Consider the following 27,914-nt stretch of genomic DNA (forward strand, 5'->3'; position numbering starts at 1 on the left):
CATAATTTCCATCATCAAAACAGAATTGAAGCGGGCCAGGGATTTAGCTCAGTGTTGCCACCGCCTGCCTCGCAAGCGCAAAGACCAGAGTTCGATCCCTGGTACCAAAAAACAAAACAAAACAAAAAAACAGAATTGAAGCATACCCTTCAGTGAGAGAGACCCCACTGGAGTGAGTAACTGAGTGAGTAAAGACATCAAAGCTTGGACATCCTTAAATCATATCTAATGTCAAAGATAAAACCTGGCTTAATAAAAATCCATGTAGGTACTAGATGTAAACTGATAAAAAATGCCAACTTTAATATATGTTGATAGGTGCTTATTACAGTTTTAGTCCTGTGAAGACAAAATTGAAAAACAGGTTGTACACAGGTAATCCCCAAGTGAAATCTGTCTCATAGACGTGGTTAGCCGGCCTCCAATGTTAATAACATATGACCCAAAAGTTCAAACTTAGAACATTTCATATAAAAAATACAGATTTCTAGCTTGTATAGAAAAATAAGCAAAGCTAACAGCTTCTGCATAGCAAAAGCAGTTGGTTGAGAGCTGGCACGATCCATTTACATGACTCTGCAGGCCCAGATGCCCACTTCTTACTTTAAAACCTAACTGATACTCTAGTTTTTAAAATCCCTCAAAAACAAAACACCTGAACTAACAAATTACATAATCCTGACATGGAACTACACCAGATTCAAAGATGGTAGTTCCCAAGCTTTGCTGCACATTAGAGTCACCAGCAAGCTTTAAAAATCCTGCTGCCCAGAGCTGTCGTGTGTCACCGTGTCGCGTGCTGAAATTAGGCACCTGATTTCTAGAGCTCCCACAGGGAAGAGCAGAGATTGGCTCGCTGCTGAGACGCGCCCGAGCCCACTTGGAGTCTTCGTGACACAAGTTTGTTTCCTTCCACAATTTTACAGCTTAGGTATGAAATTAGGGAAATATTAATTTGCCTGAGGTTACACACCTCATAAGAGAAGTTAGGACTTCAGAGCTAACGGTGTAGCTTAAGGGTAGAGCACTCGCCTAGCACGTGTAAGCCCCGGTTATCTGGTTTTCATCACTGCAAAAAAAAATACTATTCCAACCCAGAAACCCAGATCTGACTCTTGTAACCTTATAGTTTGAAGTAGTCATTTAAATTATTACAAGGTTATAGAAATAAAATGGAATACTACTCAGCCATAAAGAACGAGGAAATAGATTCATTCATAGGAAAATGGATACATATTGAAGATATACTCCTAAGTGAAATAAATAAGTCACACATGTGTAAATACCGAATAGTTTCCCTGGTGTGAATAATCTGCAATAATACAGAAGATCCTAATAAGATTACTGTCATTTAGAAATGAGAAGAAAGGAGCTAAAGGTGTAGGGAAGGTGGGATGGGTAGGGGAAGGGTAATAAGGGAAAAGAAAAAAATGTGAGATAATGAAAAGATGGAAATAAAGTGTTTGTAGATGGGGAGGGGAGGAGGGGGTGAAGGGAGGGCAGGGACAAGGGGAAGAAATGAGAATCAAGACCTGTCTTGGAGAGGTACAAGATCTCAACAATGAATGTAACTGTACTGTATCCCTAAAATGTACCAATAAACTCAACTAAAGCTGAAAAAAAATTTAAAAAATAACATTATTGCAAGGTTAGTTTTAAATACATAAGCAGAGAAACTTTATGCCCATATAAACTGATTTTATCCTTACAAAATATATTAGAAAACAAATAATCTGTAACAAAGATATGGCCAACAAAGGACCAAGAGATTATAATTAAAAGATTAAGTTTTCTGCTATTTTTAAATGCCAAAAAATAAAGATGATCAATATAAGTCTTGTAGGGACACAACAACAAGACTTCTATCAAAACCCAGTGAACTAAAATCTGGGCATGATGGTGTGTGCCTGTGTTCCCAGCTACTGCAGAGACTAAGGCCAAAGGACCACTTGAGCCCAGAAGTTGGCCAGTGTGGGCAACAGAGTAAGATCACATCTCAAAATATATACATTCAGGGCTGGGGATTTAGCTCAGAGGCACATCACCTGCCTGGCAAGCATGAGGTCTTGGGTTTGATTTCAAGAACCAAAAAACGAAGTATATACGTACAGAAATCCCAATGAACTAAATACCAAGACAGTTTCACAGTAAGTAGGACACTGATTTTTAAGGATAGTACACATTTTAGGGAATTCAGAACTTGATATATTTAAATTATTTTATAATTTAAGTAAGCTTTATATAATATCATTATATTAAAGTTGCTTGTTTGTTTGCTTATTTGAGACAGGAACTCAGTATTATCTGGCTGGCCTTGAACTCCAGGTGATCCTCCTGCCTCAGCCTCCTGAGTGCTGGGATTACAGGCACCATCATACCCGGCCCAAAGTAGCATGTTAAAGACAGGGACACAGTATAAGATATATTCCCAATATGACTGCAAGTGTAATTTTTAAAACATGAAGCTAAGAAAAGAATTATGCTAAAATTATGCTTATGGATGATTTGGTCTTTCACCCTATATTTTCAAATTTTTCTATAATAGTATTAATTACTTTTTATAGCTCAATGAGTATTTAGAACGTTTTTAGGTAGAATAACAAATTAGCTGCAATAAATCTTCAACAATATCAGAATTACACTTCTTGGGCAGGTTGGTCAGACAAGTGTTATCCACCTTGGACACCTCTGCATGGCTGGCTTTTAGCTGTGCATGTTTTCTTGCAGAGCAAAATGAGCACACAGTTTTCTGAGATCTTTACACCATCCCACCACACTGTCATTTAAAAGCACTGTCCAGGAGACTCAGTCATATAAACACGGGCCATTTACAAACTGGATGTCTAATTTCAGGTCCCTGAGATCTGAAAATGAGTAGGGGTTGTTTTTTAGTTGGGGATCGAACCCAGGGCTTCACACATGATAATCACACACCCTATTCCTGAGCTACACCCCCAGCCCTGAAAGTAGGTTTTTCAAAAATGTTAAGATGCTCATATAATGGTTGTTGTCTTTTCCTTAACATTTGTTTACTTTTCAAACTTCTTTGTTTTTGAGACAGGGTCTCACTATGTAGTTCAGACTGAACTCACTAGTAACCTAGGCTGGCCTCAAACTTGTGGTGATTCTCCTGCCTCAGCCTCCCAAGTGCCAGGATTACACATATGCCCCACCATGCCTGGCAACTTTTAAAGTTTTGCAAGTACTGTTTCAAGAAAAAGTTTCGACTACGTATTGCAGGTAGTATTTTAAGGAAATGAGTTATGTCAGTGAGCACTTCTGCCCTCCTCCTGGACAGTCAGAACGTTTAGTGTCCTTGGCAGTGCGTGAACGTGTACATCACATCTCTGTCATAAAACAACTCGTATTCTATCTACAACACAAGACAGATGATGAGGGGCCTTCACCCATGTTTTCATTACAGTCTGTTCCTTGTCCCTTCGCCTCTCTAAGCTTTACTGCCCCAAGACAAAAAACAGGGTTATCAGACACTGACCTACCCTGAGTTTGAAGGTTCAATGAAACCGTTTGTGAAAATGTCTATATGGACTCTAAACATCAAGTAGCATTAGAGCTACTTCTGTACAATACCGCTGAGCTTTCACTTTAGCACTACGTCACATAGGTTCTGTATTCAGCACGACTGTCTTCAGCGCACATGCATACATTTTCAGCACCGGCAATGGAAGCTGGTGCCCCACCACTGAGCTACACCTGCCACTGTCTTTCCCCATGAAGTTCATTGGTGCATTTAATGCAAACAGTGCAGTCACACTCGTCACTGGGGTCTTGTACCTTTACCTGATGTGTCTTGGTTCTCCCTCACCCCCTTCACCCCCTTCACCCTTCCCTATTTACAGAGACTTTGTTTCCATTTCTTCACACTTTTCTTTCCCCTTATTTCCTTTCCTCTCCCCTTCCCACTTCCCCTTCAGCCATTTTCTTCCTGTTTCACACTCTCAATTATACCATTTGAACCTTATTTACACTTGTAGTTTTTCACACCAGAGAAACTATTCAGTATTTACTCAAGTGTGTCCTATTTATTTCACTTGAGTATAGCCTCAATGTGCATCCATTTAGCTATGTCTCTCGCTTCTCATTTTTTATGGCTGAGTAGTACTCCATTTTATAGAAAAACCACATCTTCTTCATCCAGTCTCCATTTGATGGGCATTTGGATTGTTTCCAAGTTTTAGCTATTACAAACTATGATGCTATAAACATTGGTGTGCATATATCACTGTGGTATGATTCTTTTAATTCTTTTGGAATCCAGTTCTTTTTATGGCTTTTTTTTTTTTTTTTTTTTTTTTTTTTTTTTTTTGGTAATTTTGAGATAGGGTCTGGCCTTGAATTTGAAATCCTCCTGCCTCAGGATCCCTAGTAGCTGTGATGATCACTGCACTTAAATAGTTTTCACTGACCTCTTTGAGTGTCCATCTTTAAGTTGTTTACTTAAAAGGTACAATAGGTTTATTTTTAAGAGAGTTTAAAGTCAACTTTTCAAGGCAAACCACTTTCCAAGCTCCCTTCTGTCTCTCTTAGACAGAAACTATCTTTCCCTATAAATACTTCCTACTCTTAAAAGGAAGAAAAGTCAACTTTTCAGCCTGTAAATTCTTAGAATATTCTCCAAAGAAAGACTAATTCTTTGATAATATTATTTTAGAAATATTGATTCCTCTCTAGTTTGCCTAAAGGGGGTATATTTTAATCATAGTAACACATTACTTTCATGGTACTTTTTGCTTTGGTAGAGTATTTTGCCATATTTGATCATTTTGTTTACAAAGGTGCTAATTCGACACATCTACATATAATTATGCAAGGAAAGTCTGTCTCAACAATTCATTTTATCGTATTAATTTCCACAGATCATAATACAAAAGATCTGATTTATCTTAGAAATACATACACTTTACCAAATATTTTTATTACACATCTCTTTTTACAGCAATCAGATGGCTTAGTTTTTACTATAAAGTAGGAAAACAACAACTAATTTAAATTATGGGGTTATTTTAAGGACTAAATGAATTAAGGACTACAAAAGCCACTGACTGGCATATTCAGAATAACAGATGATCATTTCCTTCAGTTTTAGGTAGCTTATAGCTTTGTTTATATAGTACTTTGCATTTTACATATATAAATACTTTTAGAAAGCGAACTGTTCGCAAAATAAGAGAAAATTAAAGAGTTTATAATAGCAGTCTACGGTCAGTGCTGCAAATACGAGTGGCTGCCAGCACTGTCGCATTCCGACTGGCAACGGCATTAGAGACTCATGAGGCCACTGAAGGAGGAGAACCCCGGATTTATATCACACGTGATGTCACTGGAAGCAGCCTTTATTTGAGTTAATGTTCTTTTGCAATAATATTTCATACTCAGCCTCACTGTTCTTTAATTTTCAAATTTGATCTAAATATTTTCTGTGGCGAATAAAGCTTTGTCCTCTGGAAAAATACAAAGAATTATTTAAATGAGTATCTCCTTTACAAATATACATTTGCTCATTCTCTTTTCATGGGGCTGTACCTTATACGTACAGAAAACAACCATTTTTGCCTCTAGAGACAAACAGAAGTTAACCATTTGATCGTCATCAACCAAATCACGTGGGAAACCCTACACTGTAAGCGAGGCGTGACGCTGCCAACCCTGCAGGAGTTGTGTTAGTGTCACAGACACGCAAAGCCTTACATTCTGGTAACGCTGGTCGCCACTGAACTGCTTCCTGTGCCACTTCTTTAAGTTTCTTCTTAAGATCCCTGCTGGTTTTCTTATAGAAATGAAGGTCTTTTTCCAACTGCTGGATTTTATCTTCATATATTTGTAAAAGTTCTACCATGCCTTCTCCATCTTGCTCTATAAAGCAAAAATTCACATTTTAACTTAGTTTTAAATAAATGGTTTACAATTATGTTCTAACATAGCCCCAGACTGTCCTTAAAGGGTCAGGTGTGTGTTACACTGTCACCTTCATGGATTTGCTTTCAGCTACCATTTGGATCCTTCGCTTGGAAAAATGTTTGAGAGGCTGCACCCTCAGTTACCTTCTCTGCCCTATCCCCTTCAACCACCACGTGCTCATGATTCATAAACTTTTCAGTTGCTACTAACAAGACTTTAGAACAGCAAGAGACTGCAGAACTTCCTACAGTGATGATCAGAACTCCATCTATTAACTATATGGATATCTTACTCAAAATTTGTATCAGGAACTGTGTCATATGGAAAATCCTACATCCACATCTTCAAAAAAAGTTGTTGAAAAAATCTACAAAAATTAAATTACAAAGATAAACAGCACAGATAAATAAGAAGGAAAATCTAGCGTAAGTTCTACTTTCTGTCACAACTGAATGTAAAGCCTCTAATTAATACTTACGAATCAAGCATTATTCTGGAACAGTAAAACCTAGTAGCCTGACTTAGAAAATACATACTTTTGGATCTATTCTCTCTTACGGACATATTTATAGCATAGTTCTACTGGTTTGTAATTTTTTGTTATACTCAAATGTTTCATAAAAATTTAAGTATATTTGCATGGTTTAATTCATCATCTTATTTTGAAGCTTACTTAAAATGGCATCATGAATCAGAGTTCCCGTGAAGTAGGGCCAGGAGGGTAACACAGTAGTTGAGCACTAGCCTAGCATGCATGAGGCCCTGGGGTCAATCCCCAGCATTGCCAAGAAGAAGAAAAAACCCGTAAAGTATGTTTAAATCCTTCAACAACTTTATGCTCCATATTTATTCGGTTTAGAAAATTCACAAATTGTTAATATTTTAAGTTACAATTTTGTTATGAAAACTACATATAGCTGTAGAAATTAGTAATTTTTAAAATATTCTCATTTGACTATGGTGCCAAGTTTTGATGTACAATCCTAGTTGCTTTAAAAATACATAAAAACTTTATTTAAATATTACTGTTAGAGTCTTTCAGCTGCAGTAAGGAGAGTGTGCTTGAATGCAATGAATGATATGTGGGATCCCCCCTGCAAATCTTGTCATTGGGCAACTGATGGTTAATGAAGCAGTTAGAAGTAACTTGGAGGTGTATATTTCATACATTTCTCAATTCTCTGCTTTCTTACGTTGTTTCTTCCAGATCCCTTCTGATCCATTTTCAGCTATGGATTCATAAGCATTAGGAAGAAGCCTGCCCTACAGCAGTCCTAGTATCACCTGGCCATGATTTTGCTGCTGCAGCAGCTGCTTGTATCCTGGCCCTGCACCCAGGCAATGCAAAGCCCAGCTGTTGAAGAGAGTTCTCTGTGTCCGCGTGGATGCTGGACTGCTGCTCACTGACCACAGTATGTCATCGGGGTAGACTAATGTTGACCTAAGATACAATCTTAATGCATAAAATGTTACAATGAACTGAAAAATTATAAAAAAATACCAACAGTATAATGGAAAATAATTTAAGTATTGTAGTACTACGTTACTGAGAGAAAATTTTCAACTGTACATCAGAAATCTAGAAGTAATCCCACATTTCCACATAAAAGCTAGATTAACAACAGACTAACAGGACCACAGCAGTTCTTGTGTGTGTGTGTGTGTGTGTGTGTGTGTGTGCAGAAGAGATGTTCTTTAAGAGAGCATGAAGACCCTTACATCAAAGTCAACCAACCCAAAACAGTAATCAAACTATGCAAAAGCCAAACCCTTGTATAAGTGGTAATTATTTGAAAACGCTGGCCTTTTAGGTGAAGGGTTTCTGTCCATCTTCCTTCCTTGATGTCGCCCCTATCACTTTACTGACCTTTGAAATGATGCAATAGCAACTGCATCTTTTGCTCATGTTCCTTCTGCTGGAGAGTCAATCTCCGGTCACATTGGAATTTCAGATGTTCCAGTGCAGATTCTAACTCGCAAATCATATTATCTCGGTCCAGAACTTTCATTTTAATTTCTTCATTCCATAACTGTTGCTTCCGTTCAGCTTCTCGTAAATTAACCACCTAGCAAAGACATTTTTTTGAACTTTTAAGTGTCTTAGATAACCTAATACAATAAATTAATTTACTTTTCCTGGTCTACATAAAGATGTGTTTTGTTAATCTCCATAGTGTAAGTCTTCTTCTTCTTCTTCTTTTTTTTTTGAGACAGGGTCTCACTATGTAGTTGAGACTGACCTGGAACTCACTGTGTAGCCCAGGCTGGTCTCAACTCACAGCAATCCTCCTGCCTCAGCCTCCAGAGTGCTGGGATTATAGGCGTGCACCACCACGCCTGGCTTGTATAAATGCTTCTTGAAAGGTACTGGGTTCTCTGGCAGAGGCTTTATAATATACTCACAAATTAACCTAATAGCTTTTCTCATTTGCTGGAATTCTGAATTGGTAACACTTTCACTTTCAATATGATGTTAGTCTGACAGTCATCCCTTTGAGAATTCTTAGATACGATCTCTGTAATTTACATTTTATAATTCTATAACTGTTTATCTAATCTACATGGATATTGAGAAGCTAACTCTTATAACATCTAGATAACTCTCTGCTTTAAGCCAAATGGATGTTATAAGTAAGCAACAGAATTTTTTTTAACCATAAACACAGAGGTTCAGTTTCAAGTCCTGCATTTTATCTGTTGCGTTCTCCTCTGCTGGTACTAAATTATTAAGTAACACTTTGTCTGCATCAAAGACCTTGTTAGTAATCCCATGACCTCTTCAGATCAGTACTTATTCTACAAAGGTTTCTCAGGATCAGAAAATTCACCACGGTTGACTCGGGTACCTGGGTACCTTGCTTTCTTCTGTACACAGGGAGAAGAGGGGACTGAGGGTGTGAGTGCATGATTAAAATTAAAATTAAATTCATTTTTTAAAAAAAGAATCCTTGCTTTCAGCACACCACGAGGTCTCATCTAAACCTAGGAAAGCACTCCACCTTTTCTTTTTTGCCATCTACATACACAGCGACAGGCTACACACTCCTCAGAAACAGTAGCTTACTACTGACAATGATTCTCTAAGAGGAGACCATTTATAACATTTTCCGTTTTGTTTCACACTATTAGAACTTCTAAAAAATGTCAGTGTTTTTCATTGAATGTCTGATATCCCCATAATTTATACATACTTTTTACAAAAAGGAACTCATTATGTAACACTCCATAATAGATAGTCTTAAGTGGAGAAAATGTTAAAGAAAATATGGATATATTTCCCAGTGCTATGGAACATCTCTGGATCAGTGAGTTGTTCAATTCCTATTGAGTGACTCGATGACTTAATTTTAACTGATTCAAGCACATTCAGGTTAGCAGAATCTATCACTATCTTTGCCACCACCTCACCTCATCTCCATTTCAGCTCACGTAATGAGAAAGAACAGCTTTACGCACCCACAGAAATGAAGGAAAAGGATTCAAAACGTGGGCAGCCTCCTTACTTGTCATGAATGCGGTGTGGAAACATCTAAATCTAGAACCAAGAAATAATATGGAAGGAATACAATTTAAATGCTTGGATTTTTAAGACTATTGTAAAAAGGCCTACTGAAAAGCGCTCCAATTTTGAGCACCTCACTATGTTTGACCAACACGTTTGCATAATCAGAGCCCGGAGATGATAACATTCTGTACTAGAAGGGGAAATCGTGGAGAGAAATCGTGATGAAAGCTGTAGTTACGCCATCGAATCTTCAAGCCTTTCGACTTCTTTCAAAATTCAACATAAATACAGGAAGCATCTTGATTTCTCTAAGTAACCATCACCCCTAAAACACAAACCTTGTTGAAATATCTGAAAAGAATAGCTCTGATCTCAACAGGACTCAGGCAAATGAGTTTTTCTAAGACATTCGCTTCACTATGAGAGAGATTTTGGGAGGAGGCTCTCAGCAAGTTCTGGCGACTCTGGATACTCTCATTCTTGTATTCGATTGCAGCTTCCAGTGCTTCGATCCCTTCTTCAAGTTGGAAAAGAACACGCTCCTCCTGAGGTGACACAACAGAGATCACTCTTTAAGTGAAATGGCGTAATCTGGACTCTGTCGCATACTCAGATCGTATTATGCTATGAGTTTAATGGACAGTAACATTCTTTTTCTAAATTCTAAGAAAACTGTTTTAGTTCTTCCTATGCTGCACGATGCACTGTGTGTGTAACACATAATCCCAGCATCTTCATAGTAAGCCTGTGTAATAAAATAGAGATGCAGAAGCTAGGTGAGTTCTGAAACTTTTCCAGGTAATACAGTAAATGCTAGTTACCAAATCCAAGGTATTACTACCTTCCTGCACAATTCCGAAAGTGTGTTTCATATGTCAGCATTTTCACTAGTGAAATCTACGGGCCCCCTACTGTTCTTCTAACAACCGATCAAAACAACGTGTTTCTAGGAGACAAAAGAAATGTATTCAGAATAAGTTCTTACTAATTAGTAAGTAGAGAATAGACTCTAGGGAAAAGCCAAAGTATAGCTTAACAAAAGTGGTGAAGATACAAGGACATAAAACATTTCATAAGATTCCTATGAAATGCCACTAACGGGGAAAATAGAGGCATTAAAAATGGTGGCAACATAACATTTTTTCATACACCAGAGCTTTCTTTAATAGGAAAAAAAGAATCTGATGACTCTTCTTAGATCCATCCAAATACATATAATTTGTCCAAATAAATATGACTTTTTGTTCTTAGATCTATCCAAATATATTATGACGTGGGGGGAACAAGACCAAATACCTGGAAAGAAATTATTTTAGATTGATGAGACGTAGATATATGAGGTATGAGAAAACACATGATGTGTGTGCTTGCGCGTGCGCGCTTTAAGTGGTATGGTAACAAAAGCACGCAGTCCTTAACAGCTGTCCCTCAGGACTCCCCCGCCTGCACACATCAGTCTTCTCTCTTCGTTCTCACCACTGTCAGAAGCAGTTGTGGAGTGTCTTTCTGCACTGCCGTGGCTACCTTGATGTCCAGATCAGTTCAGTTTCATCGTCATTTTGACTTTGGGAAGAGCCAGAAGTCTCACGGTGCCGGATTCTGGGGATAAGGCGGATGAAGACGTACTGTAATGTCTTTATGAGCCTACCTTCCTGTTGGACAGCACCAGGAAGCAGTATTTACTGTATTTCTTTAACGTATCTTGTGAAGACATCCATGAGAGAGACTTCCAAAACAGCTTCAGACAGTGGCAATAATGAGACAAGTGTGCTCCAAGTGGGGAGTATTTTGAGGACTAATGTCAATGCCTTTTACTAAATAAATTTTTTAAAATGTAAACAGTCACTGCATTTTCTGATCACCACTGTATGTTTCTGTATTCTTATTCAGGCTGTGGAGGTCACTAAACTAAGTTCCCTGAGGGCAGACTGTCTTGCCCATACTCACTTCCTGAATGCCTGCCTAGTACTATCACATGGCTTAAACTTAGGATCTGTTGGATGAGCTAATAAAGAGACAGGGAAAAGAGACACTTTTATGCCCTTGATTATTTTTCTTTATATGTCAGCATCTCAAAGGAAAAGAATGTAAATATTTCTGATCTACTTAAAGTTACAGTGACTTCTGGAGCTCCTTTTTTAAATTCAAGAAACGAATGGAATAACCTAACCTAGTAGGAGGTAGAAAAACATTTTTAAAGGTCATTTTGTAAAATTCTCTGAAACAGCCATTTTGGAAAAAATGTTCGATAACCATTCTACTTCTCTGGGCAATCGCTAAGCATCAGAAATCTGGGAGCTCTATAAGGAATGTCACCTTTTTAAGAAAAAAAAAACCTTAAATGTTGCAAGGTGAATAAGGGGAACCACAAAATAAAAGTATATTATCAAAGAATATATTTCACTTCTGAATTGATGCTATGCTTACATTTTAACAAAAATGTGCAGAGTTTGCCTTTATACACGGCCGAAAACCATTTCCATGGTATAAATGCAGTGTCTACTGTTGCAGATCGAGTTGAGGAAATGCTCACATAACGTAAGGTAGGGTCCTGTAAGTCCAGAGCCTACGGGACAGCCCCGACTGGGGCTGCAGCACAGAAGGGTCACGGTTCCCACTAACTGCAGCAGGTGCAGGCTGACCAGACGGGAAACCACCTGTCCTGAAGAGCTAGCTATGCTTTACCACAGTGCACTGCTTTTCCAACCTCAGTGTGCACTGAGGGGCTTTGTTAAAATGCAGATCCTGACCCAGCCGGCTCTGCGTGGGGCCTGAGCTCTGCGTGTCTGCCAGACTGCTCCCCAGGATGCTGTTGCCACTGGCACAGAGATCAGTCTGTGAGCAGCAAGGACCAGAAGCTGAGGTCTCCAGATCACATGTCCTATCAGTAAAAAGCAAAACAAGACAAGAATCTAACAAAAACTTTTAAGTGAGCACCATATATATATATATATATATATATATATATATACACACACACATATATATACACACACATACACCGCATGCGTATTTCTCCATAAGTTAAATGAATATTTTAATCAAAAAACATGGAACTAAAAGTTGAAAAGATGAAAGAAGCAACAGTTCCTTTATTTTCTTCCTGAACCTCACGTACAGGCAGCAGCTCTGTACAGTGAGAAAAGCATATCTCCTCCTGTCATCTGCAGCAGCGTGGATGGAGCTGGAGGACATTATGCTAAGTGAAATAAGCCACCTACAGAAAGATGTGTCTTCTGTGTAGAAGCTAAAAGTGTTCGCACAGAAGTGGAGAGGAGAAAAGTGGCCACTAGAGGGCAGGAAGCACACAGAGAGGTCGGCTGATAGGTACCACAGTACAGATGGGGGAATCAGTTCTAGAGTTCATGGTACAGCAGGGTTAACTACAGCCAGCAACAATTGGTTTTGCATTTCAAAATAACTGGAAGGACACAGAGGTTTCCACTACACAGAAATGATATTAGACTAAAATGTTAATTACATGTGTTGTAATACTGCTCCTCATATTTATTTATATCTATCTATCAATCATCCCTCTAAAAGAGAAAACTAAGCCAGGCATGGTGGCACACATCTGTCATCCCAGCACTCTGGAAAGCTGAGGGAGAGGACTGGAAGTTTAAGCCCAGCCTGGGTAAGTTGAGTGATTCAGACTTCCATGTTTTCAAAAAAGCTTGAGATTTATCTCAGGTGAGGATCCTGGATTCAATCCCCAGTACTGAAAGAAAAATGAAAAAAAAGTGGGGGAGCAAGTGGGAGAGAAAGAGAGCAAAGAGGAGAGAAAGAGAGGAGGGAGGAGGAGAAAAAAACTAGAGTTCAATTTTTTTTATTTTATTTTTTTTACTTTCTAGATTTTATTGAAAAAGGGGAGGGGATCTGCATATAGTGAAGTTGTTGGGTAATCCTCTATTGGGATGGTGACCTAAAGCCTATCACTTCCTGAAAAGTAAGACAGTCAAGAAAAATAATTTATTGTAGAAAGAAAATACTGTAATTTTAAGTAAGCTTAAAGACATCAAGACAGCAGACCATTCCACCTAGACCTTAGTGATGTCCCGTGTCTCTAGAAATCCCGTGTCCCTCCAATCATCTGCTCCTGGCAGATCTATCTGGGAACACTGATCTTGGCTTTCAAACAGTGATGAGAACAGAGCTTGCTTCAGACCTGCATACAGAGAACCCGTCAGAAGGCGCATAGGAGCTCCTAAGGCCAAAGAAAACCCCAGCAACTGTGGGAGGTTTCTCACGCCCTCAAAGTAATCTGGGGTGGCTACTACTCAGGGATTGTGCACACCATTACTATTGTCTTAGGTACAGAAATAACTCCACATGAAATAGCAGCCTTGATATTTCTTTGTAATTAACAGACCTTAGCCTGCTGCGATAGTCTGCTCACTCCTATCTCCGCACGCCTCACTTAACCATCGACGTTCTCCCTAAAATGGCCTCCTCCTCCTGCCAGCGCCCTCTGTGTGTTATCATTCGGCTTTAGATTCTAATCCACCAAGGCAGCCCTAATGCACTTTTCCCCAATGATCACTGTACTGCTTTGCATTCATGGAGTATTGACAGCATTATTGCATTAGCTGTCACTTGCTTTTTTTATGTACTTTGGGATTTAGAGTTTTCTTACATTTCTTATGTATAGTGCTTTTCCCAGAGACTGTATGAATTTCTCAAAGGGAGCATAATGCTACATTTTCCACTTTCATTGTTTCCTCCTTAAGAAAAGACCTGGTACAGTCTCAGGCAGGCACAATTTCTTAGATCCTTAGGCTCCACTGTATCTCAGGCTCTTTATCCTTCAAGTCTACAAAGCTTAAGGCTCTAGCCAAAGTCTCTGGGAGGCCAGCCTGGCACTGTGCATCCCTGCAGGGCCGCCAGCTTACTGACACAGTGGTAGAGGGGGGCGTGATGTTCCTCCAGCAGCCGCGTAGCGCCATGCAAGTCAGTCTCCAATCCATCCATCAGTTCAATGAGGGTAATGTAATGCTACTCCTTCTCCTGTTTCTTCCTAACTACTCCTCCCTTAACTTTCTCCCACTTGCCTCAATCTAAGACACTATAAGATTCAGCTACTCACCTGCTTTTAGCAATTTTCCCTTGCTTTGGACATCAACAGTAAGTATTTGCCGAGAAAACTCAGGCTCAAAAATTCATCTTTGTCTGATAAAGTAAGTTACAGTGACCATTTTTTACCAACTGAAACAAAAAGTTTTAAAAAGACCAAGCATGGAGCAATGTGATTACCAATTAGTGAACCATCTTTTTATCTAACTTTAAAATTAAACATAAGAAGAGCAGATGTTCTCCTAAATGGACAATGAAGTTAAAAGATATATCGCTGAAATTTGAATTTCGGGCATCTGTTTGTCTGGACAGAGTAGGGAATAGCTCTCAAACACTGACCTCTTCTCGGCCCACCTCCCTGGCAAGAATCAGTCCTTTAGGCACTGCACCTGTGGTGTGCAGTGAATTACCAGGGTCCTCAGAAAGACACAGAGAGGTGAGGTGCCCTTGCAAGAACTGAGGAGGATTCCTCAGATCATTTTCTGTGTTGTGTGATTTCTGACGAGAAGGACTCAGGGAAAATATTTGTGTCCTAGTGCCTGGCAACGCCAGGAAGGGGCCACACGTGTGGGCCAGTATGTGGGGACATCTGTCTGTAGTCAAGCACGGTTAATGTGCCAGATAGAAGCCAGGTGAACTGATTGTGGCAGACAGAGTCTCGAGGGAACAAAGTTTACATCATTACTTTTATGACTGTGTGACAGAAACCAAGGAAACCAGCCAGTCATCCATCGCTGTACAGCACCTCCAGCTCTAAAGAATACGGACTTACTTCAGGGGACAGCACGCTACTGTTTTTAAGTTTCTGCTCCACACTGTTTCTTCGTCTCTGGAGTTGATCCTTTTCTTTCTGAAGAGCTTGGACTTGCTCTGAAATCTTCATTTTCTCCTCAGCTGTACCACTCTGGAGCTGCACACTCTTTTCAGACAACTCTTGGTCCAGTAAGTCAAGGCGAGTTGATATTCTTAAACTGTCCGTGTTTAAGGCCTGAAAAGACATAAGCCACAGACACCCTCAAATAAAAACCCAATTGCTGGGCCAGGGATTTAGCTCAGTGGTTTCAACAACTGCCTTGCAAGCGCAAGGGCCTGAGTTCCATCCCTGGTACAACAAACAAACAAAAAACCCAATTGCTTATAAGTTAGGAAGACACAAAGAAAATTACTAAATGGAATAGATTTTTACCTTTTGCATTACTGTTTTCTCCCATGGATTTGTTTTGAGATCAATATATACAATCTTAAATTATTCAATTTTAAAAAAAATGTAGCCACATGCTATGAATTTATTATCAAGACTACCTTGGATAGGTTTTGAAAAGTAATACTTTTTTCTTTTCTAAACTGAGCATTTCTTCCTTGCCCTGTTACAGGGTTATCATTTCCCAGAGGCTGAGATTTGGTGTGAACCCAGGGCCTTGGAATAGCAGGCAAGCACTCTACTACTGAGATAAATCCCACACCCTTTAAAAAATTTTACTGAGACAGAGCCCCACTAAGTTGCCCAGGTTACCCTCAGGCTTGTGAGCCTCCTGCCTCAGCTTCCAGAGTAGCTGGGATCACAGGCATGCACCACCCTACCTGGTTTGGAAAATATATAATATATATCTTATATATATGATTTATAATATATGTATATATTACCGTAAAGTTTATAATTTTTTAAAAAATCAGTTCTGTCTCCTAAACTTTTACCTGAGTACATCTTCCCAGAGACAGCCTACTGAAACCTGTTTAGCTATTTCTTCTGGTGTTTATGTCCATATTTCTAAAGAACATTATCAATTTTAGGTGTGGTCTGTTATCTCTGTGTAACAGTAGTAACAGTTTAGCACTCAGATCTCCTCTCCTTCCCCTCCCTACCAAAGTTGTATTACAGCTTTTAGTTAAATCACTATCCATTTACCTACTTACGACTTTGTGACTATTATTGATTCATAGCTGAACTAGCATATTTCCATGATATGATTTTTTATACCTTATAACTCCTCCATTAAAACCATAAAATTCCGCTCATACTTTCTTGATCAAACTTATCAGGAAATGTGTTCAGTCCATTCCTTTCTGGAAACTTTATGCCCAGACCCTCTATCCACCTGCTCCAAATAGGACTAGCTGTCCCGAGACCTTCCCTGGGTCTTTCCTAGGAAATTCCTTGTTGGATCACAGATCACAGAACCCTTTTGCAGAATACCGAGTCTGCCTCTTCTGCAGTTCACATTGTGTGTGGTACTGGGCACTGAACACAGGGTCACTGCTTTGTACTACATCTGCAACCCTTTTATTTTTTATTTTGAGATGGTCTCTCGTTAAGTTGCCCAGGCTGAGCTCCAACTTGCTCAGACTCCCTCACTGCTGGGATGGCAGGGTCTATGCCATCATTTTTGTGAAGGACATCCTCTCGTAATTCCTTGAGAACAGCTTGATATAGATTTTTTTTTTTTTTTACTTAAAACTGGCATAATCTGTCTTCACATTTGATTAAGAGATTGGCTAACAAGAGAATGAAATAACTCTTCTCTTAAAGAATGCTTCAGGTCTTTTAAATTCTAAGGAAAGTTGAGAAATCCAGTGTCCTGTGATTCCTTTTTTTTTTTCTCTCATTGAGTTTATTGGTACATTTTAGGTATACAGTACAGTTACATTCATTATTGGGATCTTGTACCTTTACATGACAGGTCTTGGTTCTCATTTTTTCCCCCTTGTCCCTGCCCTCCCTTCACCCCCTCTTCCCCTCCCCATTTACAGACACCTTTTTTCCATTTTTTCATTTTCTATTTTTTTCGTTTGTCCTGTGATTCCTGACTGACAAGTGACTAGTCTTTTTGCTCAGTGCACCTACACTCAGGTACTCGTTCTGCTGGGCCCAGGATGGGCTACTTCAGTCCTAAGCCACATGTCCTCAGTTTTGGGATTTTTTATATTATATCTTTTAAGTACCTCCATTCTGTTTTTTCTGTTGTATCTTTCTGGAATTCCTATTATTTGAGTGTTGGACTCCCTAGATTATCTGCCATTTAAAATGTTTCTATTTTCTAGCGACTTACTACTTTCTGGGATATTTCTTCAACATTATCCTCTGCCCCTTATAGTTACCAGTAGTTATTTCAAGTTTATAATACCCTGCAGTTCTTGTCTTAGGGATCAGATTACCATGTTTTGTCACACTGCAGACATTAAGGTCTTTTTCGAAGACCTAAATTTCTCTGAGTTCCTTTGTCTTGGTGGCATCTCTCTCAGCTTGGTGGTATTTAAGAATCCGGTGTTTAAAAGCTGATATAAGATACGTGCAGGCACCCAAAGGTGTTTTAGCCCCCAGCCCCAGCCAATTTCGGAAGATCTGATCTCCGCTGGGCAGAATCTGGTGCCCAGCGTTTGGGATCCGAGCAGGGCTGGTCTCAGAGCTGTGCACATTTGTACCCGGTCCGTTTGGAGGACCCCGATTCACCCAGACCCTCTGCTGTACTTGGTTCACCTGATGCCAGGGGAGAAGAGTTTCCTGCACTTACCTTGTTTTCCTCCTGTGCCTCACTCCTGCCTTCTGAAAATTTTAGTTCCGTCATTTTGGGACTCTGTGATGTTCCATGTGAATTATATCTCTCTCAGCGTTTTCTTTTCTTTTTTTAACTAGGGAAACCAAAGCTAAAGCCTTGGCCTTCATTTGCATCGCTCTCTAGGCACGTGGATGCCAGGATTTTCTGTTCTGTTAAAAGCTGATAAACATTTGCTTATCTATCTGCTTTCCATGTCACAGACTTTGGGGACAGTAACCTCTTGTCCTCTGTTACCTCCTCTACCGTCTTCATAAGCTTTTTCCGAAAAAGTTATGAGCTATAATTCACGTCACACAATCCATCTGCTTCAGCGTTTAAGTGGGTTTTCAGCATTTTCAGTTGTACAACTATCCCAACATATCAAGTTTAGAGCACTTTGCCTCTCTTCCGACAGAACCTCACACCTCAGTGGTCATCGCACTTTGCCCAGTCGCTCACCAGCCTAGACAGCCACTATTCTACTTCCCGTCTGGACGGGACTGCCCATGCCAGACAACTGGTATACACGGCGTCACACGAAGGTGGTCTGTTCTGACTGGCGTCTTTCATTTAACGTGTGTTTCCAAGGTTCACCCATATTGGAGCAGGTATCGGTGTTCCATTACTCGCTGCTGCCAAATAATATTCTATTGTAAGAATATATCAGTTTGTTTGTCTGTTCATTAGTTGATTAATGTCTGTGTTTTTATTTTCTGGCTATTGTAAATAACTTCTGTAAAGGTTTCCAGTCTTTATAATTAAAAAATAATAAAAACAAATCTTCCTTATACAAAATCTTCCTTTCTAAACTCCTAACTTAGGGCAGTAGTTCAGCTAGACAGATTTCAAGTCGGTTTTTTTCCAGATTACCACTGTTTGCTTGAAGGCTTCAAACGGCACAACTAATTGAAATGCCCACTAAGTTACTAACACTGCCAGGAGCTGGGAGCAGGGGGGATGAGGAGTTACCACTTAGTGATAGGATCTGGGAGAATAAACGTTTGGGAGCTAGATAATGGTGATAGGTGTACACACTGTGAATGTAACCAATGCTCCTGAACAGCATACCTAACAACAGCTACAACTGGGCGGGGTGGGGGATTGCTGTGTGGAAGGGCTCTTTCCTGGCATGTGCAAGGGCCTGGCTTCAATCTGCGGGACAATGTAAAGCAAGCAAACAACAACAACAACAAAAACAGGTACATTTTATGTTCTGTATATTTTGGCAAAATAAAAAGTTAATAATAAATCATACTTGCAAGAACATTTAACATTTCACTTTAAAATTCCAAAAGATTAGGGTGATGGTGATTATATAAGTAAAATTAAGCAAAATACATGGAAAACAGGAATTCTTTTTTGGCTTCTAACTTGACAATAATATGGTTTACCACATGAAAGAAAACACCCTAAGATCAGAATTGAACAGCAAACTAGGAAGAATACCTGACTGGATCTCAGCTTCTTACTTTCCAGCTGGCTCTTCCCTTGTAGCAGGGCCTCCTTCTTAGACAGCATGGCCTCCCGTTTCTTTAAGTCTTCTTCCAGCTCCTCTAATGCCTGGCGCTGGTTCAGAACTTTGTCTACTTCTTCATCCAGCCATTTCTTCTGCTCATCCCATTTCTAAATGAAAACACCAAAGAAGTGGTACTGTTTTTTCTGCCAGGACAATTATATGGTAGCCATACAATTCCACACAGGCTGAGGACTGAAATGCACATTTAAACAATGAGAATGGCTCATGCCCCTGTCCAGCGAATATGTCTGTGCCTGACGAAGAAAAGGCTGGCGATTTTCTTCATGGACATCGCACTGAGAACACGCCAGGCTCTTCCTCCTCACCACAGAGGCGCGTGCCTCCACCACAGCACCTCACACTGCTGGGCCCGCGGCTGGCCCGTCTTCCCCAGCCCTCAGCTCCTGGACGGACTGTAGGAACTGTCCTTCTCACCCCTCTACCCAGTGTACTTGGCGTGTTACCTGACCCATAGTGGGCACTCAGTAAATTACCTTATTCAATCCATCAGTAAATGGAATGAGAAAATTAATACACATGGGGAAACACACAGATGATAGAGCATGGAAGGGAACCCAATCTACACTAGACCTTGTCAACTTCAAATATTAATAAGTAAAAGAGCTGGAAAGATACTCCACACAAACATCTTAGTATGAAGGGTACCCAAACTGGTTATAGTGGTGCATGCTTACAATCTCAGAACTCTGGGAGGCTGAAGCAGGAGAATCACTTCTATCCTACCCCGGGCAACTCAATGATATAGTGAGACCTTGTCTCAAAATAAAACATGAGAAAGGATTGAGTATGTACCTCAATGCAAAGGCCCTGAGTTCAGAACCTAGTTCTGCAAAAATAAATAAGGGAAAAGAAATTTTTCAAAATTAAGACGAATGTATTTTCAGTATAATTCTAAATATACTATTTTTATAAAACAAAAATTTCAATTTATTTGAATCTTGCAATTAGTTTATGGATTGTAACATAGTTTTTAAATAGTAAATGTTTTTAAAGTGCTAAAATAACAGCTCTTTAATACAGTAATACTTTGGTCCCCAAACACTTCTGCTGGTGAACAATTCGCTTCATCACAGAAGTGTTCGGCAGAATTCTGTTTCCGTCCGGCAACTGTGCACTGGGTGACAAACACAACTGTGGCATCTTCCCCAAGTGAGCTCGAATGCAGTCATCTTCCCCAGAGTTGCGCAACGAATCGAGTTCATGAACCGAGGTGCCACTGTATATCACATTAGTGGCGGCGAACCCAGGGCACACGTCATTGTGTTTTCCTTTATAACAAAAGATGTTACTGTAGAGTTGTTTTCTCTGAACTAAAATTTCAGCATTCAGATTTAATTGCAGTGCTGACACTTTGTGATAAATAACTGGGATTCTGGGTTGTAGTTTGGCACTAGGTCTGGAAAGGGTTCACCATCACTGTATTACACATACAATTTGGTTCTGTCTGTCTCCATGGGAACAAACCAGATTGAAGTAGGAACACAGATTTCACATTTATATTCCACAACATTCAAGGAAGCTCATTTCTACTAAAATAAAAATGCAGCACATTTCTGGATGAGAAAAATTTTAATAGCAGATGTTTCAGAAGAAATACTAGACATTTAGCATGCAAGTGGAAAAGGGTGTGTGAAGATTTTCTTCAGAGTTTACCACTTTTTACCTCTACTTAGACAACCCTCAAAAGTGCAGAGAAACCAGAAACACTAAACAGAATTGACAGACCTGGAGTTGGTCTTTACTTCCAAATGATCTTTTCTTTGTTTTCAAGGTAAGTGTATCAAGATCCTCAGCCTTCAGTTTCAGGCCTTCTTCCTGTCCTGTCTTTAATTGTAGTTCCTACAGAAAAAAAAAAATTTAAACTCTTTATCCATTTTATTACCTGGCTATCATTAAACACGCAGATGGTAATGTCCTTTCCTTTCTCTTCTTCTCCCTCAGTGCTCGGATGTGAATCTGGGGCTATGCACTTGCTAAATGTACATTGTGTCCCAGCCCAAGAATGATTTCCTTAACATTTATGTTCCTAGTTGCAAAAATTGAGAAAATGAGTAGATAAAGGTTGGGGCTACTTGAAAAGAAAATAATTTTAGCTTTCACTGAGGCAAAAAAAAAATCTAAGGCAAAACTCAGGATTTATTAACTAGTTTTTTTTTTTCATTCTTCGCATTACAGATTAAAAAACAGGGATAAAAGTCTAAACTTACAAATGATTTTTCTCTTCTTCCTGAGCTCATGACCTTCACAATGAGTCTATCCAAGATAGCTACCTGCCATGGGTATATTAGAATTTTACATTAGAAATGCAAAAAAGATGTAACATGTATGTTTCTGGTATTCAAAATTGGAAATCTGCAGCACAGGCACACCATGGTCCTGTGAAGAGTATTTTCCAAATCCCTTTAGTTTTCATCCACATCTTAAGGGTCAAGTCAAAAGTCTCCATGATCACAGTGCTCTCTGGAGTTTAAAGAAGACGCTGGTGTCTCACCACCAAAGCTTGGGCAGGAAGGGTCCACATCTGCTACCGGCCCATGATGGCCAAGCACAGAAATTGAAAGTAAGTGCTCAGATATTGTCATTACAATTTAACGGGGTAACTGTGTCTCTACTTACTCTAAAAATGTATAAAAGCAACTTTTATTTGCGTATTTTAATTTCATTTTTATACTAATTCGTGTTTTATAAGACTGCTGGGCTGTGACAAATTTGTAATGAAATGAAAACTATACTTTCTCCAACAGGAAACTACAGAAGCACTCATGGAAAGTAAAAGGGGAGACTAGCACTTGGCAGCCCTGGGAATGGCAGGGAGAGAGGAGGGTAACAAAGATCGAGTCCCAGTTGTCCTCTGAATTTTGGCCCAGACAGAGTGTGATAAGTAAAGGTTTTGTTTTGTTTTGTTTTGTTTTTTGAGACAGGGTCATACTATGTATGTGAGTGCAAGCCACAGTTCTTTAAACCTATCTGTGGAGCTTTGCTATGAACTGCTGCTTTGAAGAAAACATATGCAGAAGTCAGAGTATTCTCCTGAAATAGTTGAACCAAATAGATAATGGACAACCTGGAGTGTTAGAAAGTTAGCTTCAAACAGCAGGATGTCCTTTAGGACTGTGAGGACTGTAAGGTTCATCTTTTCATGAAGGAGTAAAAATGTCCACTTTGGGGCACTCTGGTCCTTTGCCTGAATACCTGCTATGTTCCATAAACTTGATCATTTCTCTGGAATTAGAGAGACGGCTAGAAGGAACAACAGTGTCCTAGGTAAGACATAAAAGGCTTACATTACTGGCAGAGCTGCATTTCAGTACATATGCACTCTGAACAAGAGTTTTTATTTTCGCTAAGCATTAAGAGAGTGCTATGTCTTACTAGTTTAGGCCACATCTCATAAGACATGAAGACCTGACTCCCAAATCCACAAGACTGACAGGCAGGACTTTAACAAGGAGGCATGATTATTGGCAATAGAAATGAAAGTTGGAGAAATTCAAGGTATTTGGCAGATATATTCTGTGGGACTTAGTGGTTCGTTTGACAAGCGTAACATGGAAAGGGACAGAATCAATGGTGTCTCCTAAATTTCTAGTTTACCCAATTCAGTGGGTCGATACACCGTAAAAGGCACACTGGAGAGCCACTGTTTATCCCTTATGAAGACAGCAGGATAGGGAAATAGTGGGGAGTTAAGATTGTAAATTTATTTACAAGACAACTGAGTGAAATTGTGGATGGCTGGATAACATGTAAATCTGGAGCTCAAAAGACAGATTTGGGGTTAAGGATTAAATTTGGGAATGTCAGTTTATCTGCAGCCCCAGAAAAAGATGAAGTCACCTAAGATACAGTGTAGAAGAAGGCTGACAGGGAAAGGTAAACTCACAATTACAGCAAAGAGCAGTGGGAAGGGGGTGAGGGGAGAAGGAGGGTAAAATATCACAAAAGCAAAAAGGAAAGAAAATATTTTAATGAGGAAGAAGTGATCTGAGCTGGATGCAACTGAGCGGTTCGGTAAAGACTTTACACTGAAACATCAATATCACTCTGCACCCCGTAAATAAGTACAATTATGCATCCACTAAAGTTTTCTAAGTAAGGATTTTGGTGGCTTAGAGGGCACTACGAAACTTCTTAAGGGCTCTGAAGTAGACCAGAAGCCAGAATAAAGAGAAGAAGAGAATGAATGGGTGCAGAAGAAACAGAAACAAATGCTGTCGGCTTCACCGAGAACTTTGAGTGAATGGAGGAGAGTATGGTTGAAAGCGGGTAGTGTTAAGATGATACAAATCGAAAATCTTGAAGGACAGAATACAGGAGAAGTAGGGGAGTGGAGTATTAAGGTAGAAACCTGCTTACCACTGTCAGTAATGAATTACTATTACTACAAGAAGTCATTCCTACTATTAAGAGTAAGTAAAGGGAATGAAATTAATATGCGAAAAAGAAAAAATGGAAACAAAGTCTTTGTAGATAGGGAGGGTGTAGAGATTGAAAGGAATGGGGAGAAAAACAAGAACCGAGATGATTATGTAAGGTGCAAACATCCAATAATGAATGTCATTACACTGTATACCTTAAACGTACCAATAAAATTAATTTTAAAAATAATATGTAGTTCATAGAAATTAAGAAAGCAATTTCATTTACAATATCATCTAAAAGAATAATATAATCTGGGAATATATTTAACCAAGAAAGTAAAAGATTAGTACACTGAAAATTAGACGGCACTGCAGCAAAAAAATTAAATAACACCACAGATTAAAGGATACCTAAGTGGAAAGGTAGCCATGGGCATGCATAAGAAGATAATACTGCCAGGATACACTCAGAAATCTATATTGAATGCAATCCCTATCAAAATTCCCAAAGCTTTGTTTTTTGGGTTTTGTTTTTTTTTTTCAGAAACAGAAAAGCTAATCCTCAAATGTATATATAATGGCACGGTCCTTGAACAGTGGAAAAGCAGAGCAAAGCTGACAGGTGTGGTGGCACACACATACAATTCCAGCACTAGGGAGGTTCAGACAGGAGAACTGTGAGTTTAAGATCTGCCTACGCTATGCAGAAAGTTCTAGGTTGGCATGGACTACATAGGCCACCTATCTAAAACAAGAACAAGATGGGCACGGTGGCGCATCCTTGTAATCCCAGCACTTGGGGGACCAAGACAGAGGAATGCTGTAAGTTCAAGGACAGCCTCGGCTACATAGGGAGTTTAAGACCAGTCTGAACTATGTAGCAAATACCCTGTCTCAAACACCCCTCCCGAAATCTAAATAATAAAGCAATAACAAAAAAAGAGTAAAGTTGGACTTACTGAAGTGACTTCCTGATTTCAAAACTATACTATAAAGCTACAGTAATCAAAATAGTGTGGTGCTGAGATGAGGATACAGATAAGCCAACAGAATAGAATTGAAAGTTCAGAAATTATATATCCATGGCCAGTTGATTCTTTAAAGATAAAAGTATGCATAGCTCGGCATGGTGGTATAGGAGCATAATCCCAGGAATTTGGGAACCTAAGGCAGAAGGATAGCAAGTTTCAAGCCAGCAAAGGCAATTTAGTGAGACCCTATCTCACAATAAAAAACGAACGGGATTAGTTGGAAATGTAGCTCTGTTTTAGAGTGCCACTGGGTTTGATCCTTGATGTTTTAATGTACATATATTTAGTGAAATGACTGCTAGAGTCAAGCTAATCAACATATCCAGCTCCTCAAATATTACTATTTTGTTTTTTGTGATAAGAGTACTTCAAATCCAAGTGTTCACTGATGGAAGAACGGATAAACAAAATGTGCTACAGCCATATAGTAGGTTGTTTTTCAATAGGTTCTGGCTCATATATTGCCCAGGCAGGTGGAGAACTGCTGGGCTCAAGAGATCCTCCTGCCTCAGCCTCCTGAGTAGCTGAGACTAACACACCACTCCTTCCAGCTTTACAATGGAATATTATTTAGCCATAAAAGGGAATTAAGTTCTCATACAAGGTAAAACACAGATGAAACTTGAACACAATCTGATAAAATAATGTTAGACATAGAAGGACAAATATGATTCCACTTACATGACTTATCCAGAGAAAGCAAATTCATAGGCACCGAAAATAGAATAGAGGTCATCAGGGACTGAAGAATAGGAAGAATGGGTATTTACTGATTTGGTTTGAGATTCTCCTTGGGGTGATGGTTATGAATGTAATTAATGTTACTAAAGTACACTTCAAATGGCTGAAGTGATATACTGTATATTGTATATATATTATTATAGCTGATAAAATTTAACAGTGTGATATATCAAAAACCTATTGAATTATTCACTTTAAATGGATGAGTTAAAGGTTTAGTATCATTAGGAAATGAGCTGAGAGATAAATTAGCAAATGAAAATATATTCTTTGAAGATCACAGTTTTTACCATGGTTATTCTCTAGTAATATTTGTTGTGAAAACATTTTTTCATAGAATGGCTTTTATATTTTCTTTACTAATATCTATTTGTAATACCTTAAATTTAAAAAAATGGGTGAATTGTAGAGGATGTGAACTGTATCTCCATAAACTTGTTTTTAAAAATTAGTAAATGCTCTTTAAGATCCCTCCCACATCTAAATTCTGTGATTTTTGTTTTTTACAGTCTAAACATGGGTGATATCCAATGTCTAAAATCTAGTGCACCTGGGGTGTCTCTGGTGGGGAGGCTGTGATGTGTGGACAGTGGGTATCTTCCTCTCAATTTTTCTGGGAACCTAAAACTGCTCTAAAAAAGTCTTAACTTTAAAAAGAAATTTAGAAAATCTCCCACTGTGTTCTAGGCCCTGGGTTCTTCTGGGCATCTGAACAGAACAGCGCTTAACACACAGCACTAGATAAGCGTTTGTTACAAGCCTGAAGGTTGTCGTCTTCGGCTTCAGAGGCCCAGGAGGCGTGCACGACCGAGGCCACTGAAGGGAAGCATGAACACAGTCAGAAGACTGAGGATTTTCTCAACAAATCTCGGCCATCGCCCGTAAGAGCTGGGATTTGAACTCATGCTGGCCTAGCTCTGGAGCTGCTGTTACTTGCTCCTCCCCAGCGTGATATATGCTATGCAGCTGCGGGCAGACCCTCTTCCACTCACTAGGAAAGGGTCCCTTTCACCCAGTACTTTTCTCCATGCAGCCACATGGATAATGCAGGCCAAGGCACTCTGAAAATGGGAAGTCCTGTTCAAATGTCGTTTAGAAGTCAGCTTTATAAAATGATGTTGTGACCGGCATCAGCTACAGCTAATATTCTAAGAGAAATGTTATCACTGTAGTTTCTTTGGTGAAGTCAAAGCCTTTAAAGACAGTACTCAAAATTCAATAAATAGGTTTTACTGTACTATATAGATGAGCAAAGCTTTAAAGTAAGGACAGCAATGATGGGCAGGGCAAAGACAGACACTCACAGTGGAATCAAGACCCGGCTCTGTTAGTTCTGAGCCATTTAACACTTGACATTATACTTAGCAGGAATGTAGGACAGTATTACTTTGATTTTTTGCTGATCCCGCTTAATTTCTGCATCCAGTTGTTTCCTTTTGTCATTTTCTTCTCGAAATCTCTTTTGCAGCTGTACCTTTTGATACTTCAAGTGATCTACATTTTGCTCTAGTTCATTAGCACATTTCTCCTTTTGGATCGACAGTGATGCCAATTTCTTACTATCCTGTTGCTTCTTCTGTAAGACCTGAGAGGATACAGAATATTTCAAAGTGAAAATGTGCATCTCTTGTATTCCCCAACTACACTGCATCTTCCATTCAGTGGTAAGAGGAGCGATTTTCCCGTTTTCTTTCATTCATTCATTTTTAAATGGAGATCAAACTCAGGACCTCGTCCTTGTGAGGCAGGTGTGGTGCCACTGAGCTAAATCCCTGGCCCATTTTCATTTATTTTGATAGGTTCACAAGCAACTGTTTACTCTTCTACATTTGTAATTTTGCAGATGAGGAAATCATAATTTTCATCAGATATGTAAACAACTAAAGAGTAAGATTTCCCAATGCTAGGGACTGGGATTTAGCTCAGTGGTGCTGTGCTTGCCTGGCAAGTGCAAGGTACTGAGTTTGATCCTGGTGCCCCCCCCACCAAAAAAAGAAAAGTATTTCCTAATGCTGACAACCAGAACAAAATACACTGCTCTATTTTCTTATTAATAAGTTTTAATTTTTAAAATATATTTACATGGAAAAACTTAAAAACAGTACTAAACTGAATTTAAATTTAAAAGGATTCTCTTTTGTCCCAACCCCTAATCTACCTGTCTTGCTCCCTCACACAAAATTACTGATTAAATATTCTTCCAGAAATAATTTATAT

General features: G+C 39.2%; 1 protein-coding gene and 1 long non-coding RNA gene across 6 annotated transcripts in view; one reads left to right on the forward strand and one right to left on the reverse strand.

The window, feature by feature from the left end:
- Kif27 (kinesin family member 27) overlaps positions 1 to 27,914 on the reverse strand; it is a 147,953-nt gene that overhangs the window by 1,536 nt on the left and 118,503 nt on the right. For 4 of the 5 annotated variants that reach the window (XM_010632916.3, XM_010632920.3, XM_010632918.3 and 1 more), the window contains 7 exons: positions 27,085 to 27,282; positions 21,290 to 21,403; positions 19,474 to 19,650; positions 15,267 to 15,482; positions 9,763 to 9,969; positions 7,787 to 7,985; positions 5,710 to 5,874 (listed from right to left, as the gene is read on the reverse strand). In XM_010632916.3, the coding sequence (XP_010631218.1) occupies positions 5,710 to 5,874; positions 7,787 to 7,985; positions 9,763 to 9,969; positions 15,267 to 15,482; positions 19,474 to 19,650; positions 21,290 to 21,403; positions 27,085 to 27,282 (1,276 nt within the window). The remainder of the gene's footprint in view (positions 1 to 5,709; positions 5,875 to 7,786; positions 7,986 to 9,762; positions 9,970 to 15,266; positions 15,483 to 19,473; positions 19,651 to 21,289; positions 21,404 to 27,084; positions 27,283 to 27,914) is intronic. The other variant, XM_010632921.3, reaches the window with a different exon arrangement.
- On the forward strand, positions 5,869 to 10,215 carry LOC104868235. Its single transcript, XR_781979.3, has 3 exons — positions 5,869 to 6,344; positions 7,127 to 7,331; positions 9,344 to 10,215. It is a non-coding gene; the product is annotated as an uncharacterized LOC104868235 (long non-coding RNA).

The sequence above is a fragment of the Fukomys damarensis genome, unplaced genomic scaffold (genome assembly GCF_012274545.1).
Source record: "Fukomys damarensis isolate Sample0158 unplaced genomic scaffold, DMR_v1.0_HiC HiC_scaffold_4, whole genome shotgun sequence".
Classification (NCBI taxonomy): Eukaryota; Metazoa; Chordata; class Mammalia; order Rodentia; family Bathyergidae; genus Fukomys; species Fukomys damarensis.